We start from the raw sequence: 17105 nt of genomic DNA, 5'->3' as shown, positions 1-17105 counted from the left end.
GGTGATCAGAAGCAGAACAGTGTCATCTCACCCAGTGATTACCACTTGTACCCGTTCACACTGAAGACAAAAGCCAGATGTTAGAGGGTGATACAGTTTTTGTGTTCAGTGTGAAATGGGCAATGGACTGAAGCCTGCCTCTGCACACTGATCCTAATGCTCGTTTGTATTTGTTCAAGATATTAAATCTGGCTACGAGACTTGAGCTTGTGGACCGAGGGGTGTGTGGGTTCTGTCCCTGCTGGGGAGCTAACAGCAGCTAACAGATGTCTGCAGAACTCAGGCTGATGTCCTGTCAACACAAACTGTACAGATGAATTAGTGCGCAGACGTCCACTCGCTGTCCTGTCGGTGCTCAGAGTGATCATTGAAGTGGACGTCTGTGGTCGGTTGAAGGATCTGCTACTGACAGTCAATGCGTAGCTGTATGGGATATTTAGTTATTTAAATATGCAGAATGCAAGTGGTGAAGAAGTTATTCTCACTCAACTGTTTTGCACATATAGACACAGTGCAGTTTGCGTCATAGATGTCATTTCCATAGTTAGGTTTGGCAGTGACGTGACTAAAAAATGAAGACCCATTCGATCTGGACTTAAGATGGTTTAATACTTTCTACGGTCTTTTATTTGCAAGAGTATATTCAGGACATTGTTAGACATTTATCTGATGTAACTGAATCATCAGGACTCAAAATGAATGGACCGTGGACTTGGTGCCCTTCTAGTTACAGCATCATATGTCACACAGCCCAACAATCACAGCGCACTGCATTAGCGGTTAGTGGCTTTGTCACAAGTGTCATTTCTATATAATTACGTGGATGCACATAAAGCGAAGGCCTCCAGAAAACATACAGTCATCACGGTGCAGCGGCTCCTCAACGACCGGGGCTCGATGGAACAATTTCATTCCTCGCACATTTATTTACTGTGTGACCTTTGGCAAATGTTTACGTTTTCACAGCCTCTGCTCGCAGTCCTAATCAATGTGGCATTGCATTAAAGGGAGAGGAATAAATCCTGTGATACCTTTGGCTTCAAGAGGGTTGAAACTACAGGTAAATAAAAGACCGGGAACAACCTTCGTGAAACAGCTCATTGGCTATTTTATCAACCGTTTCAAAAGCAGTGAAATCTAATCCGTCATCGCCATAATCATCAACAGTACAATCAGCTCCGATGTTTGTGTGGGTGGATATTTTCAACTTCAGCCTCCTGCATCTTTCATTAGATCCATTCTCTAGATACAGGGAATCTTTGTCTTATTTGAAAATACAACCCCAGGCCCTCTGAGGATTAATTTTCCCAGGCGTGACAGTGGATCTAGTTTACTCACTAAATTGAGCCAAAAGAGCAGATGTTCTCTCGTTCTGAATGTTCATCTTCTACAATTTGGGTTTCGAGCAGCAGGATTCCGGTGGGTTAAGTATCACCTGAAGTCTAAGACTGATGATTATTAAGTATCATCTTAAAACATCTGAAAGCTCCTTGTCAAAATGTCTCTCTCATCACCGGCACTCTGTGTAATTCATTAACTGCATCTGGTTTGTTCTTATGTGCCCATAGGTGTATTTTTATTATGAGCTCTTGCTGCTGCGATCCCCTGGAGACTGTTTCATTTATTATAACTAATTCAAACATGACACCTGACCAGGAAAGGCCCGCGGCTTGCATGTGGGAAACTTTCTTCCATCACTGCGCCTGGATGCCGAACTTCAGCCAGAAAAGCCAGAGATTAAGCTTGAATGGAGCTAGAGGCTGATAATCATCGACGCCACATACAAAGACAGCAAACACACAAAGACATAACAGTCATGCCTGAGCATGTCGGCTCTGCCATCCGGCAACTGGAGCTCCATCGCTGTGTGAGTGTGTGTGTGCGTTCTACCTATCAGCTGGATTTAGTCAGTGTGCACACATGCTCTCTCTCTGTCTCACACACCTGCATCACACTGCTGCCAAAAACCTGGACCAGCCTGCATCCTCTGCTCTCATTTCACCAACTCACAGGTCTGCACAGCTTCTCTTATCAGGACCTTGTGCTGACTTCGTATTATTGTGGGACTGCCAAACCAAAACCTTATCTCTCACCTCAACAATGACCGATTCATGCCTAACCTCAACCAGGAGCTCAGAGATGATGTTCTCGGGCTTTAGTCCTGATAAGGTCAGCGATTCAATTGGAAAAGGCCCTAAAGAGGTGGAAATGAGAGCACACACACACGTTGATATTTACAATGCAGGACAACTGTACCAAACTTATCAACAGATGATCTGCACGTAGGAGAAAAATCACACATCCGCTGCACAAGAAAACGGCCTGTCATAATTACCCATCACATCAGAATCAGTGTGCACGACGCAGACCGCGCAAAGACGCACTGATCCAGTCATGTGCTGCTTTGCTGGCACGGAGGTGATAGTGTTTTTGACTGTGGAGGAATGCAACACAGCGTTAGGCTTCGTTGCTGCTCCTTCTCCTCCACCCCCCCTTTGCAGAAGCTCAGCAAATGCACCACACACACAAATAAACAGAGGAACAAATAAAGCAATGCAACACAGATCTGGGTTTGCAGTGTTTGCATTGACGCGTTCACGGTCCCTCCAACCCCAACAGCAGGTCTGGAGGATTTTTAGAATAAGGACATGCACGGTTCCAGGGGAGGGGGGACTGAGGGCTTCAGTGACCACACACCTCGCCTGCTTCCCCGGCAACAACCACCGCCACCAGCCGCTGTGCAGAGAGGAGCTGCTCGGGACTCCAATGGGCACGAAACAGACCATTTCCCTGCATTTCTATGATTAAAAACCCACAACCTCTTGTGTTCGTGTCCCTTCTCAGGGCTCTGTCCCTCCCGGGCACGGAACACATCTCCAACTCACACTTGCATAATTTCACCGTGCGCCTCCAAAATCGGCCCCGAAACGCATTCAGCTCCAGCCTGGGTGACATTCAGAGGAGATGCATTCAGGGGGGGGACGTGCACGTACGAGCTGAGGTCTGTGCACAAGTGAGGAAGCCCTGCACGTACACACGCACGTCTCAATCCCGATGCAGCTGAAGTCCAGTTTGTGAAACATTCCCACGCCTATTTTTGCGCATATTCCGGAGAACCGTGCGTTATCTGCGGAATGCGAGGGGGATCTCCGTGTCCCCGGCACACTGAAACCCCCAGCGTGAGCCGGTTTACTGCATTACGACCCGCACAATTACCATCACCATTATATCGCACCCCCACAAACAGTCCCCCACCCACCCCCCCACCATCCCGGCACTCACTTCCGAAGCTGCTCCCGCATCGCCGGCCCGATCGCAGCCCTCCGAGTCCCGTGGAAATGAGCCGATTGCCGGGGAAAAAATCCGAGGCAATAAACCCCCCGAGCCCCTCCGCGGTCTGCACAAGCGTCGGCAACCACCGGAGAGAGAGAGAGAGAGGGGCGGCCAAGATCACCGTGTGTGTGTGTGTGTGTGTGTGTGTTGGTGTGTGTGTGTGTGTGTGTGTGATCCTCTGTGCAAGCAGCAGCGGTGGGCTGCAGAGGCTGAATGGCCACAGACACATGAGGGTCCTGCTCCAACAATACAGCAATACTACTTCCTGCTTTCTGCTGCAAAGTAAAAGCTCTAGATTGACTCACAACTTGCAATTTCTGGTGCAAATACTGGTGCTTCCCTTGTTTACACACAAGACGAGTCGATATCACTGGATTCCTCCTATTGTGATTTCTATGAACAGATTCTGCAGAAGCTGTGAGGCGAGGGACACGATCCTGGGGATTGTAGAGCAGGCTTTGGTTGCCTGCAGGTAAACAGTGGAGAGCAAAAGATGTAGAACACATTGACCGAATTGCATCGGCTGCCTTCTTTTTTAATTTATCTGCATTCGTATGCACATAGCTGTTAATAGAGTTTAGCCCAAATGTCTCCACGGAGTCGTGGACCTGATATCCACCGTCTACACCAGAAGACCGAAAATGATTGTCGTCCATCGTGTATTACAAACGTCATCGACACGTCCACTTGCTCACTGGGAATGTTTCCTAACATTCTCCTGCAGCTTTCTCACTCAGACTTTTTACTCGGGGGCTCACAGGAAAAGTTGTTGATCAGTGCGTGTCTGAAAGCATTTTCTTGAAACTGTATCATTACATAATAATAAAATATATATAACCATATAACCAGCGTAACAGATCCTGAATAAATAAGTGAATGTAGAATAAATGTTTAAAGGCTATATGACAAATTATCTGCACAAAATAAAAATGAAGCATGACTGAAGCAGCTGATATTGTTGATGCTTCTATTTTGAAATATATCTCACTACACTGCCCTGCTACTCGCAACTATCACATGGTAACTTGACACAGCTCAGCTAGACAAGGCGGAGCTGAGGCTCCCTGCCTCTGCCTCCCTTCCCCCATCCCACTGTATCTGAAAGCAAAGGAGCCTCGACACCATCCGAGGAGGTTTTTCACCTCCCTGACAAGAGAGAGAGGTAGTGAGAGAGGGAGAGAGAGTGGGAGAGAGAGAGCTGCTCTGCTTTACAAGAGACACAGATTTCCACATTCAAGGCCATGGAGAGAGTGAAAGACAAGAGGGACAGGGAGGAAGAAAGAGAGGGAAAGAAGCAGAGACCAAAAGAGAAAGGAGAGGTTGAAGGAGATAGAGAAGTGCTCCTCTTGCTTTTAACAGGAGAGAGGAGAAGCAGGAAGAGAGAGAGAGAGAGAGAGAGAGAGAGAGAGAGAGAGAGAGAGAGAGAGAGAGGAGAGGAAGAAGAGGGGGAGGAAGGGGGGGATCAAGTGTGTTCAAGGCTGGAGAATTAAAGACCGAGTTGCACCAGACACCAGCCTGTAATTTATAGGCAAGTCTCAACTGTTATTTTATCCCCCCCACAACAGTGTGTTTAATACCTGTGTGTGTGTGTGTGTGTGTGTGTGTGTGTGTGTGTGTGTGTGCAAAACGAGGAGAAGGACGGAGTGGAACGGATTCAACACAAATCAAATTCCGACACCTGATTGTTTGGGGGAATATGGTTTTAAAGTGAGTGCTCCACCCGTGGGGGAGCTTGCTCGCACTGAGGCAAATCTAACACACCCGGGGGGAGAGAGAGAGGGGGGGTGTTCTCAAGATGGATGGTACAAGTTCGAGGGAATCATCTCCAGAAGCAGACAAGCGATGGTGCACGAGGAGCAGTTGGTCGTCCGTATGCTGCTGCACGGTGCCTGAGTGTGTACCACAGAGTGTTTGTATGCATGAGACACAGTGAGGGTGTGTTAAGTGTGTGTAGGCTAAAGCCTGAGTAGGTGTGTTGTATGTTTGTGCACTGGCTGCTGCAGTGTGTGAAGCCTGCGATGTGCATGTACCTTAATATTGTGTAATAAATATACTACAGGTATCAAGACGTAAAAGTATTTGACAGTAGTAGGTTTTTGAAGATGTTGCATTGAACAAATTGTACAAACAAATCAGTACAATCTATATACTGTAGTATCTTATAATTATAGCTTTACGGTAAATGTAGTCGTGTAAAAACACAATATTTAAAAAGTAAGGGAGTACATTTTTCAATGCATTAAAGGAAAATACCTCAAAAATGTACTGTAATGTGCTTGAGGGATGTTTGCACATACTTCAGGCCATATGCAGTGTATTAGATATATGCATAATTAATGTGCATGTGTTTGTTTTGTATATTTTGCGTGTGTGTTCATGCTAAAGGTGTTTATCTCTTGTGTGTGTATGTGTGTGTACGTGTAGGTGTGCAGACAGGGATGTGTGTGTGTGTGGTCAGCTGGCACTCACAGCGTCTCGGTGATCTGGTCAGGTCCAGCTTTCTCTCTGCATGTGGAGAGAAGGAATCTGTCACTTCTCTTCTCCTCCTCCCTCCTCACGCTCTCGGTTAATTCCACGTCAAACTAAGCGTTAAAAACTTTTGAGAGAAACCAAGCGTGCAGTGCCGGTTAATGGAATCACTCAGAGTTAAACATGCCAAGCTGCTAGTTGATGATTACCAACCCTGTGAGAGCTCTGTGACAGCAGAAGAAGCAGGAAGTGAGTCAGGAATGTAAAGGTGGAGGACTCGAACTCACTGAGAGGCATCTAGCTTCACGTCCTCATGTCTGATTCTCTCTGAACAGATGTTTCATAATGTGCAGGTAATGGTAGTTGTACATGTTGACCTTATAAAGCCACGTGAGAGCGATTGTAATACAATAGATTCTCTTCAAGCTGAGCTTTAACAGCACATTAACGCTGATTAATTTTTAATGTAATGCTAATATTTGTGTGTGTGTGTGTTTATGTGTTGGGGGGAACAGCAGCTGCTGTGGCAACTGAAACAAGGCAATGAATAGAGGATAATCGCACAGGCACTTCAAAAAGTGGAACAACCAAGTCCATCTGCGCCTTTTTGTGAAATACGTTGTGCTAGAGGCTCTTTGACACAGGGACTGAACATTGTTCAGAGACGGAAAACGGACAGAAATGAAGCCAAAATATCCAGGATACGAATGCTGCCATCTTGCCCCACTGACGTCATTTGGAGCTAAAGTCTGTGTAGTAGTGTTCAAGAGATGGAGCCATGGTTGGAATGTCAAGTTTTGCCTTTCTCTAACCTTCTTAAATTAACAAGGACATCTTCTTGTTGCCTAAAAAACAAATAACCTTCATAAAATGTAACAAATCGTGCAGACAAATGATTCCACATGGTTCTAATAAATACCCAATTATCTCCCGTCTTTAACTCAGTGGAATTCCTTCGTTGAACCAACTCAGCAACAGTCGGACGCCTGTGTGTGTGCGTCCTGCTGAGCTGAGGCACAAGTTGTAAGACTGTGCTTCCTACTCCTCCAACACATCCCACCTCCAACACTGCTGATGAGTGGTAAACGGGCTCCCAGCATTCACCAGAACACTGCAGTGCGACCTGGGACTCAACTGCTCCACGACAAGTATAATGAAGTAATTAAATCAATTTTCTTTTCTACTGAGCCCTCACTAACATAGCATCTGGGTGACAGTTTAAAGAAATATTGTAAATGAGATTATTTGAGCCTTGCAAACACAGTTTATATTCAGCTGTGGGGAGAAGGTTGATTTCACCGTGGAGACTAACGTTGCATACTTTTAGTTTTGTTTTCATATAAACTTCAGCTGAGCTCTTCAAACTGTACATAGACCCATGTGGATAACCTAGCACCATAGTTTCAGCTGGGTTGCAGAACATTGTTACAAGTCCCTACATTGCACTGATGATGTTAAAGGATCCTGTGAGATTTTAAAGTTTAGCTGGAAATCTGTTTTAAAAAAACGACACCAGAAGGACCAGAGTGCAAAATGTTTGACCTTCCTGAAGGAACAGCGCTGTGACTCAGCTTCCAGCCAGAGGACAAACAAGCTTATCATCCGTTCATGAGCCAAGTGATAAAACACCACCGACCAAAACTTCAACCACCACCGATGCTTTTCTGTGGCTCTGAACCTCTGTCGAGATACAATCACATTTGTTCTGGGTCTTTAAGATACAGTGTGCCAGCGTTACAAATCAGTCAGTTCCAACACAATCCAGGGCTGAATGTAGGGACAGATATATGGATGAATGCATGGGGGGGGATGGACAAAGTGTCAATATCTGAAGAAATACATAAATATGAAATGATGGATGAATAGTTGAAAGAGACAGCATGACAGAATGGATGAATCTTTGACGGTATTAGAGAGACACCGTCCGAGACTAAAGACTAAAGACTAAACAGGGACATGTGTCACACTGTAAAAATCGAGGCTGGAACGTCAGGGTGCTCCCTGTCGGGGTGGAATTAGGAGTCAGAGGCCTGAAGGAATAAGGAGTCAGAGGCCTGATACTGAACCATTGGCTATGGTGGAAAAGGAAGGACATCACCTGGTCCAGTAAGTGATTACCATGAGAGACTAGCAAAAGCTGAGCTCCTGCAGGAACAAGGATCAGATCTGGTATCCACCCGAATATCCCAATAACATCCTCAGATGGCAAACCATTTGCCCTTCATCAGAATATCCCCAATAAAGCAGAGTGATGATCCACTGGGATTGAAAGACCCAGTCACGATTACCAATCAAGTCGTACGTTATTAAAAGTGAGAAAACAACATTTGGGCTGCATCTGGCCTCCCTCATATAACCCTGCAGTTAAAAAGCTGCAGCCCAAGGTAAGACCAAAACTGAGTCATTTGCTCAAGGACACTTTGGATAGAAAGAAGCTTTGTGGAAACATGTGCTCTTAACAAAACATCTCAAATCAAAGTCTAACATATTAATATGTTGCATATATTACATAAGTTTAGATGCTGTAGTTTAAAAGTTGAATGAGGCTTGTGCTTACAAAGTAACCCCCCCCCCCGCTCAGAGACTGAAATGAAGTGCACCCCTCTTCCTTATGAATACGGCTGAAAGGTCCTTGAGCAAATCACTGAAGTGCCTGAACAGCACAAGTGGAGCAGCCCAGTGGCCCAGGCAGCGCTCAGCTTTACTGTACCACTGTGAAGCTGAGCATCACTGATGAGAGCGAGTGGGATCTGTCACTGGTCTCCTGGTAAATTAAGATCAAAATGACACCAATAATGTGGCTCATGATTCCTCTCAGCGCTCGATGAAGCACGGAGGTAAACTGCAGTCCAGATGACATCATGTGGAGCGAGCGATCGAGGAGAGTCCAACATGTGAGCGGGTTTCACATGTAGAAGACATGTCGATGAAGATGGAGCAAAGAAAAAACCAAACAAACAGTGAACCTATCTTACAACGTACAAGTGTTGTGTGTGTATCCAAAGTCTATTAAACACTGCGGCTGAGGCTCAGTGAGTAAAGAGCAGGTCGTTCACTGATCACAAGGTTGTTGGTTTGACTCCTGACTGCATCAGTCCACATGTGTGAGTTCCCCGGGGGCTCATATGTGATGGGGTGTATGAGTAGAGAAGTGCTTTATATATATAGCAACACTGTGGGAATGGGGTGTAAAGTGCTTTGAGTGGTTGTTAAGACGAGAACAGAGCTATTAATGCAGTGCAAGGACCATTTACATCAGTGAGTCACATCCCTACTCTGGGTGACACGTAGCTTCATTACCATGAACACACACTGTCCTGTTGCTCTGAACATGGATTTATCTGTTGCTAAAAATGCACTCCTTCCTCTAAAAGGGATTTTATGTCTTCAGTAGGAAGCTTCTCACACACAGGCCCTCACGAAAAGTTTAGGAAAGTATCTGGAGTTCAGTTCATGTCTATTGGAGTTCACAACCTGCATGGTGTGGGTAGCTCTACAACCAAAATCCATTTAGTACAGTTCAAGGCTTGGGTTGGTAGGTTTTCTGCAAAGCACACTCCACTTGGTTAAAAGGTTAGTTCACTGCAAACTGTGTTTTCATGATATTTAGCCAGTGTTAATTATCCGTCAGCCTCACTGGAGCCTTAATATGAACTCGCCAGAATTTGTGCAAAGTCTTGGTACGTGAGGAGCAGTGGCGTGGAGCTGCTGCACCACAACGCGGTACTTACTTGATGTAGTAGGGCACATTGTTGGGGGAGACGCCCTGCTCGAAGGGGCTCTCTACTGACCCTGCAAGACAGACAAACAGGAGTCAACAACTGTTCACGCTGTCTGCAGGCCAATAAACGTTTCACACACCCGTTTTACTGCAGGATCAGCATCCTGAGGCTCGAACAAAAGCATGGCCATCCAGGAAAGTGCAGGACGGCATGTAATAAAAAAAGTTCTCTTCAAAGTCGTATACATGATAATGAAAAACAGCAGAAAAACAAGAGATATTGCAAATGATCTCACTTATTATGCCCACAAGAGTTGGCGCACCAAATATTAAAGCAGACTGTGCTTTCTGGGAATTGTCAGCACAGTTGGAGCCAATCAGATTGTTTGGCTGAAACTACCCGCTGTTCAAGCGTTATTGTGCCCACGGGTAAAATTTGCTGCAGTTAAAAACAGAGCAGTGCATTGTGGGACAAATGCCAGAACACATGCGGTGTATATTAACATAGCGGTGAGATATGAAAAACATGTAGATCCTCACTGTTCTCGCAGTAACGTCCACGTGATCCTCATCACGTTAATCTTTATTATATCTCCATCAAATCTCCATCTGTCCTTATGTATCTATTACATACATTATCAAGCTGGAAGGAACATATGGATGAATGTGAACCGTCTCGCGTTCCCAAACACTTCATTTAACTTTTATGTAGAGGTTATTTTAATTATGATATTTTATCTGTGTAGAAAAAAACAATCTAACAGACTAAACCACTTTCATTCTTCTGTCTTATTTCCTTCTATAAGCCCCCCTGTGGTGTGAGAGTGAAGTTGTGATCATTTGTGGTCTTGAGATGATTCTGCAGAGCAGCTGTAAATACACTGAAGCACAATTTGACCTGTGGCGCCATGTGGACATCTTAGAAAAATCTATGACGTTAAATATAATTTATTTTTGTCCTTTGTTATTTTCCTTTTAAATGACCCTGATATCTGTATTACCTCGATCTACATGTTCACATGCAGCTGAGATATGTGGGTGATGGCGATGAACATCAATAAGTGCAAGAGAAATGGTCAATTTCAAACTTTTAACTTTGAAGAGGCTGGACAGGAGACCACGTGTACATCGGCTCTCAATCAATTGAGCGATCAATGAGGGACTGGGACTGGGATAGGGATGAGAGCCTCGGAACATACTGGGTTAAGTGCTGGGGTCATATTGGAATTCAGTGATAAAAGAAAAATCAAGTTTCACAAACAGATCAATACACCATCATTGGCTCCATGAGCGGCCAAATGAGCCACAGTGACCTGTTAACACTCAAGCCCTCTCTCTCTCTCTCTCTCCGACATGCCACTGACTGAGTGCCACCGAACGAGCTGCTGCCATTTAGTTGGATGCCTCATTTTGTCTTCCACAGTTTGTCTTACCTCTGCCTTACACACACACACACACACACACACACACTGCTCACCCTCTGAGTGCTAAACTGTCTACGATGTGTGCAGGTGGAATTACTCACCGTGCAGAAGGCCGAAGTCGCGGTGAGCGTCCGTCAGCTGCTTGAGATGTTCGCTGATGGAGATCTGACGGAGAGAGAAACACGTTTAGAGAGATGGATCGATTTTGATGGACCCAGAATTACCACAAGGACATAAATGTTCTGTGGGTTTTTAATTACAGTCTGAACATTATTGCATGAACACAGCCTTATCAGCAGTTTATATGGGGTGAAGTCTGACACAGATTATGAGGAGGAATCCTTATATCCCAGCAAAATAACAAATAATAATGAATATTGTAAAGCCACGAAATGTGATGATGCCGAGAAGTGATTTTTACTGATGTAACTGTGAACAGTGACAAATGATATCAACGCTGAAGAGAAAAAGCACTTGGATACGAGGATGGGCAGATGGAGGGAGAGGAGGAGGAGGAGGAGGAGGAGTTGGAGACACGGAGACAAGTATGGAGGCGATAATTGAATTTGTAGTGGAGGAATTAGAGAGGACGCAGTCTCCTGTGAGTCTCCTTCAGCTCCGAATGAGCTGTCTATCTAGATGGAGTCGAGATAATTGTGCCAAATCAGCACGGCCCTGTAGGTACACAGGGAGGCAGAGCTCAGCCCGGCGGGGGCCACACACACATTCCCTCCTAAACAAACTGAGTTCAGCATTGATCCAAATTTGAATACCTATCCTGCAGACTGTTTTTTTATGGGACTGATTTTACAGGATCCTTAACGTCCTCTTAAATTACAGCAACATAAAAGAGGATCGACAAGACTATTTTTTGGTATCACAATATCCGGGGAAACGCTTTTGCACACCTGTATTCATACAGGGGCTCCAGGAGAACAATGTCCAAGCAATAGAAATGTCCACAATGCTCCAGAGTACGACTGCATGTGTCTATGTTCTCTATGTATTACAAAAATGTCTCTATTACTGAACTACATCGGTGAATACCTCACTACAATATTGAGGAAACGGTTGCAAAAATCCGCTGGCCCTATTTAAGCCTTTCTAATCTGGTGTGTAATTCACATAAAAAGCCAGCTGATGCTGAGCGTCTCCCGGAGGAGCCAGTGTGTGTCTATAGCCGCTGATGCTTCCTGACACAGTGTTCAATGATCTGATGTTCCCAGGCAACACACTCACACCGGCATGGGGAGCTCTGGCAGATTTTTCTTGCAGGAAGTGAAAAAGGTAGCGGAAGAATAAATCCTCTTCCTCTGAGAGTCGTCTTGAGGCTGAGCGACTGCGATGGGTTATTATCCAGTCCGACTGGACAGAGAGGTTGATTAACCATCCAGCCTTTCTTACACAAACCAAATGAGAAGGCCAGTGATGACACATCACCAGGGGAGTGTGTGCACGCCCGTGTGGGTGTGTGTGATTAATGGTATGAGATGAAAATATTGAAGGGATGACCAGTCCTTTTTTTGGGGGGGGCTACGATGCGACAGGAAACGAAATGATGAATTTACCTTTGAGTCCACCTCACCCAATCCATTCCTGCCTGAGTTGTTTTTCCCCGTATCCATGGTAACCTAATTAGGATTGTACAAACGAGAGGAGTGGGACTGTTGAGGAGGAATTTGTTGCAATTACTCAGAGTGCACTGTGTCTCCGTGCCGACCAATCAGGTCCAACCTTTTAGGCATGAAAGAACGCCGCGGACCGACTGAAGTAACCTGGCCCAGGTACCACACACACACACACACACATACACACACACACACAAACATGTTTGCACACAAATACAACAAAGGACAGAGCACTGACTAAAGCGGAAAACATGGACGCACATCGGACACACTCACATTAGCAGGCCTGTGCGTACATATACACACAGACACACAGACACACACACACACACTTCTATCACCTTGCTATTTAAAGTGGTGCCAAAATTCCTGGGCAAACATAGTGCTCCAAATAAACCACCTGCAATGGAAACTCCCTTTTTAAAAACTGCCAGTTAAATCCCCATTTCTGTCCAAACCAAAATACTATTTTCTCCTCTCGGAAATGACCAGAAAAAGAATTCTCTCCTGGGTGAAAATGAGACACGGCCTGTATTTATTGAGCTGCTAAAAGTGGAAGATAAAATGTTATTTATCATATTCATTCAAACTTAAATGCTCCAAAGTTTTAAGAGAACTGCAAGAATAGTGGCACATTAAAAGTGTAACGTAAAGTCTATAAATAAAAGCGCAAGTGCTTGTTAAAGGCTGAAGTAAAGAGAAATGTTTTGAGTTTTCTTTTAAAGGACATAGTTAACTAGAGAGTCAGCTATGTAACTCGGTCCTAACCCATTCAGAGCCTTGTATGTAAGAACCTTAAAGTCATCCTGTGTGTTAAAGGAGACCAGTGCAGAGCAGCTGGAACTGGACCAGTGGCTTCTCTCCTCTTGGTTCTGGTTTACCACCGAGCAGCAGAGTTCTGAATTATAGATCACAACCTCTCCCTTTGCTTATGTACAATACGTCAATTAAGCTGATGGTTGCACCTTCATTATAACACAAGGGTGTGTGTATGTTTCAGTATTTTGTGTGTGTGCGTGCACACAAGCATCTGGTCAGGAGCTAACTTCAGAGAGACCGGCCGTCTGGTCCCGTCACCGTGGTGTCACCGCGGCGCCCATCTCCGACCAGGACTCCTTGGCAGAAGTCGGTGTCTCTGGCAGCTGATTGGCTCTATCTGTCACCCGCGGTAACAATCACTGTCTGACTTGCTGCATGGCTGCCGCTGTGTTCACTGAGACTGATAGAGGCCCAACATGTGCTGCCTCGAGAGCATGGGGCTCTGCATTTATCAAGTGTGTGTGTGTGTGTGTGTGTGTGTGTGTGGGGGGGGGGTTGTTGTTTAGCAAGCACACAAGAGCAGAGTTGGATCGGTGACCTGGAAAAACTGACTTTTGATTGGATTTGGGAAAGTTTACACTCAAGAAATGTGTTTTATAGACATTTATCATTACGATACTATTACGTGCCTTGTATAGAAAGATGGACTTATTAAAACAGGAGAATATTTATTCCATCAGATACGTGTGGGTTAGATTAAAAAGCTACACTTTCTGTGTAGACCTGCTGTCAGCATATACTCCCCATCCCATCCCATTGAAGGTGTTTCTTATGAGATTTTTGCATTAAAACAAGTCAGCTGGAATCAATAAAAACAGCTTGAGACAGTTCTTTGAGCTAAACTTATTATAATTACTGCGTTATAGCTAATTAAATCTGCCACTGTTTATCTCAGCTGGTAAAATCAACCATTTCGCTAGAAATAAGACGCCGGCTTTTGTTCCACTCTGTCTGAAATCAAGGATCCATCGTTTGAAATATCATTTAAATGAATCTGTGTCATCTTTGTCGTTTAAAAGTGTCGTTTAAGCTGTGACAGACTTGTTTGTGTGTGTTTGTGGGCACGATTGTGTACCTGCAGCAGTCTCCAGCGTGTGTTGAGCTCTTCGATGCGTTCCAGGTTGTTGGGCGACAGCTGGATGTCATGGGGGCCGAAAGTGGACGCCAGCTGGTTCATGTGAGTTACATCATCTTTAATCGGAGCGATCTCTTCCTGGAACTCCTGCAAAACACACAAGATCTCTGGTCATTTGTAAAAATGCACATTTATGGCCTCCTGTCTCAGCGTCAGAGATGATCCTTATGTAAACTGTGTTTAGAGATATGGAACCACGGCCTCCTCCTCACTGCAGTCGGTGGAGAAAGAGTGGTTGAGCAGATTATATAATATGTACTAATGTATAGAATATTGTACTTGAATCAAAATGCTTCTGATGTATCAATATAAAACAGTCGAGCTCAAGTTGAGTTACAGCAAATACGTCAAGATGTATCACGTAGCATCATCCAATCTGACCTTTACTCTCTCTATGTGCTCCGGTAGAGAGTCGATCAGCAGGTCCCCCACAGGTTCCCATGCCTCCTTCACCATCTCCGCCTGCCTCAGCTGTCCGTCCAACAAGTCCTCCGCCTCCTGGAGCTCCATCAGCCGGTCCAGAGCCAGCTCCAGCCTCCGATGCCAGTCAGCCGAGTCAGCGTTGAGCTGGTCCCACTTGACAATCACGTCATCGGCTTCCTTGCGCAGGATCCGCCCCACATTGTGTGCGCGCTCTTCAGGGCTGATATCTGCGTGTGATGGGAAAAATAAGTGACTTGAGCTCTGGTGACGCTTATGATTTCGGTGAAATCATGGCACCATCAGCTGTTAGTCCACTCTTGAATTATATAATCATATGTCCAGACCTTCCGTCTATAAAGGTTTGTCCATATCTTACAATTTACCAAGCGAAATGTCACACACTCAAAAGCACAGCATCACTTCTTGCTTTGTCTATTCCCAAGTTGAAATTGCAGAGACAGAATAATTTTCTGAGAAGAAGAAATGTGTATTTTCTCCTCCTGTACCGCAGTGATTCATAGCAGGAGTTCATTCTTTCTTTCTGTGTCAACTGAATGTGTTTGAGTTGGTACCTGAACGGATTTAATGGGCCACAGTTAAAGTTCAGCTGTTTCATATGAACCTGGTAAGCGCTCTGCTGCAGGAGGTGCTTCAGGAAAGTCTGTGTGTATGTGCTAAGCTCCACATGTGGCCGTTACCAGGCTGTTGCTAAGGTCCAGAGTTCACTGTGTGACTCAGAGACAAAAAGAAAGTGGAAGGGGACCGATTTGTTCAACTCACTTCAAATCTTCCTTTTATGTTGCACTTCAAGACCTGGGGCTGATCTCGGCGTTTGTACGGTTGAAAATGTCTCTAATTAATAAAGTATTTCCTGTATTTACATTCCAGGTTCTGCACTTAAATAGCAGCTCTGACAAGACCTTTTCACGTTAACGGCTCTCTGATGTAATACCTATAAACGCTACACACAAGCTTATTCTAGGAATAATGCTGACGTTCTTTATCCATTCAGCATGAAAAGCAATCTTGGAGCAATCTTAACCCTTGTAAGGATCTGTGTGTGTGTGTGTGTGTGTGTGTGTGTGTGTGTTACCTCTCTGATCAGGCGATGGTGTGCCTCGGGGCAGTTCTGACAGAAAGACTCCTACATCGTCCAGACTCTTGGTCACAACTGGCTCCTTAGCTCTCAGGTCCCTCCTGAATCCCTGTGAACACACACACACACACACACACACACACACACACACACACACACACACACACACACACACACACACACACACACACACACACACACACACACACACAAATTGAATTGCACTAATCAGTAGTGGTATATTAGATCATATTGTTTTTATAATTTCTCTCATACCTGATAAACCCCATGTCAAATGAAGTTTACCACCCTGGAGACTTAATGCAATTTTAATTAGGATAATAATATAATAACAATAATAATAAGCTTTATTTGTACAGCATAAAGACAAAACAACAACGAAATAATTTTAAAATGAATGTGTTGTTTATTATTGTATTATTCTTGTTATCATGAAAAAGTTAATACCATATTTTTCATTATAATGATGTATTTTCCTGTTATTTATATCTTATATCTCATTATCAGTGATTTAGTTTATGCTTTGGATAAGAGGGAGGCCACTGAATGCTTTCACCTTGTGCTCATAACAAAATCCACACAAATCAGATTCATAGATTATACACAAAGGCAGCTCACGGCCATAAAACAAAAAAAACACCCTGGGCTTGGCTCCTAAAATAAGAAAAGTTGCACAGCCGCTGCAATAATTATGATAAAATACTTGATATTGTATTGGATTATGCAGAAGAATAACCTTGCCACTGTTACAGGTTCAGGTCTGGGTACCTCCATGGCCCCTGCATACATCATTCCACTAAAAGCCTTTTCCTAATGCATACCTGCAGGAACTCATCATTTTGCAGAATCATTGTAGTCTTAATGCATGAAATGGTCAAATCAGCCGAGCCAATCATCTCCCTTCGATTGCATATAATTGTGCGTAAAATGGGTTTTTCATTCATCCCGTCTCCACTATATTCGTCCATTTATTCAGAGCCTTTGATTTGTATAATGCTAGTGAGAGAGACATGAGCTGCGTCTCTGACATCAACAG

General features: G+C 44.6%; 1 protein-coding gene across 7 annotated transcripts in view; it reads right to left on the bottom strand.

Moving 5' to 3' along the window:
- Positions 1-17105, bottom strand: part of dmd (dystrophin) — a 176915-nt gene that overhangs the window by 23034 nt on the left and 136776 nt on the right. For 4 of the 7 annotated variants that reach the window (XM_047339155.1, XM_047339157.1, XM_047339160.1 and 1 more), the window contains 6 exons: positions 16046-16157; positions 14911-15179; positions 14470-14616; positions 11049-11112; positions 9534-9594; positions 5803-5838 (listed from right to left, as the gene is read on the bottom strand). In XM_047339155.1, coding sequence (XP_047195111.1) covers positions 5803-5838; positions 9534-9594; positions 11049-11112; positions 14470-14616; positions 14911-15179; positions 16046-16157 — 689 coding nt within the window. Of the gene's footprint in view, positions 1-3282; positions 3552-5802; positions 5839-9533; positions 9595-11048; positions 11113-14469; positions 14617-14910; positions 15180-16045; positions 16158-17105 lie in introns of those variants that run through there. The other 3 variants (XM_047339156.1, XM_047339159.1, XM_035149827.2) reach the window with 2 other exon arrangements.

The sequence above is a fragment of the Hippoglossus stenolepis genome, chromosome 24 (assembly GCF_022539355.2).
Source record: "Hippoglossus stenolepis isolate QCI-W04-F060 chromosome 24, HSTE1.2, whole genome shotgun sequence".
Lineage (NCBI taxonomy): Eukaryota > Metazoa > Chordata > Actinopteri > Pleuronectiformes > Pleuronectidae > Hippoglossus > Hippoglossus stenolepis.
Note: the sequence above shows the minus strand (reverse complement) of the source record. Positions and strands in the feature narration are given on the sequence as shown.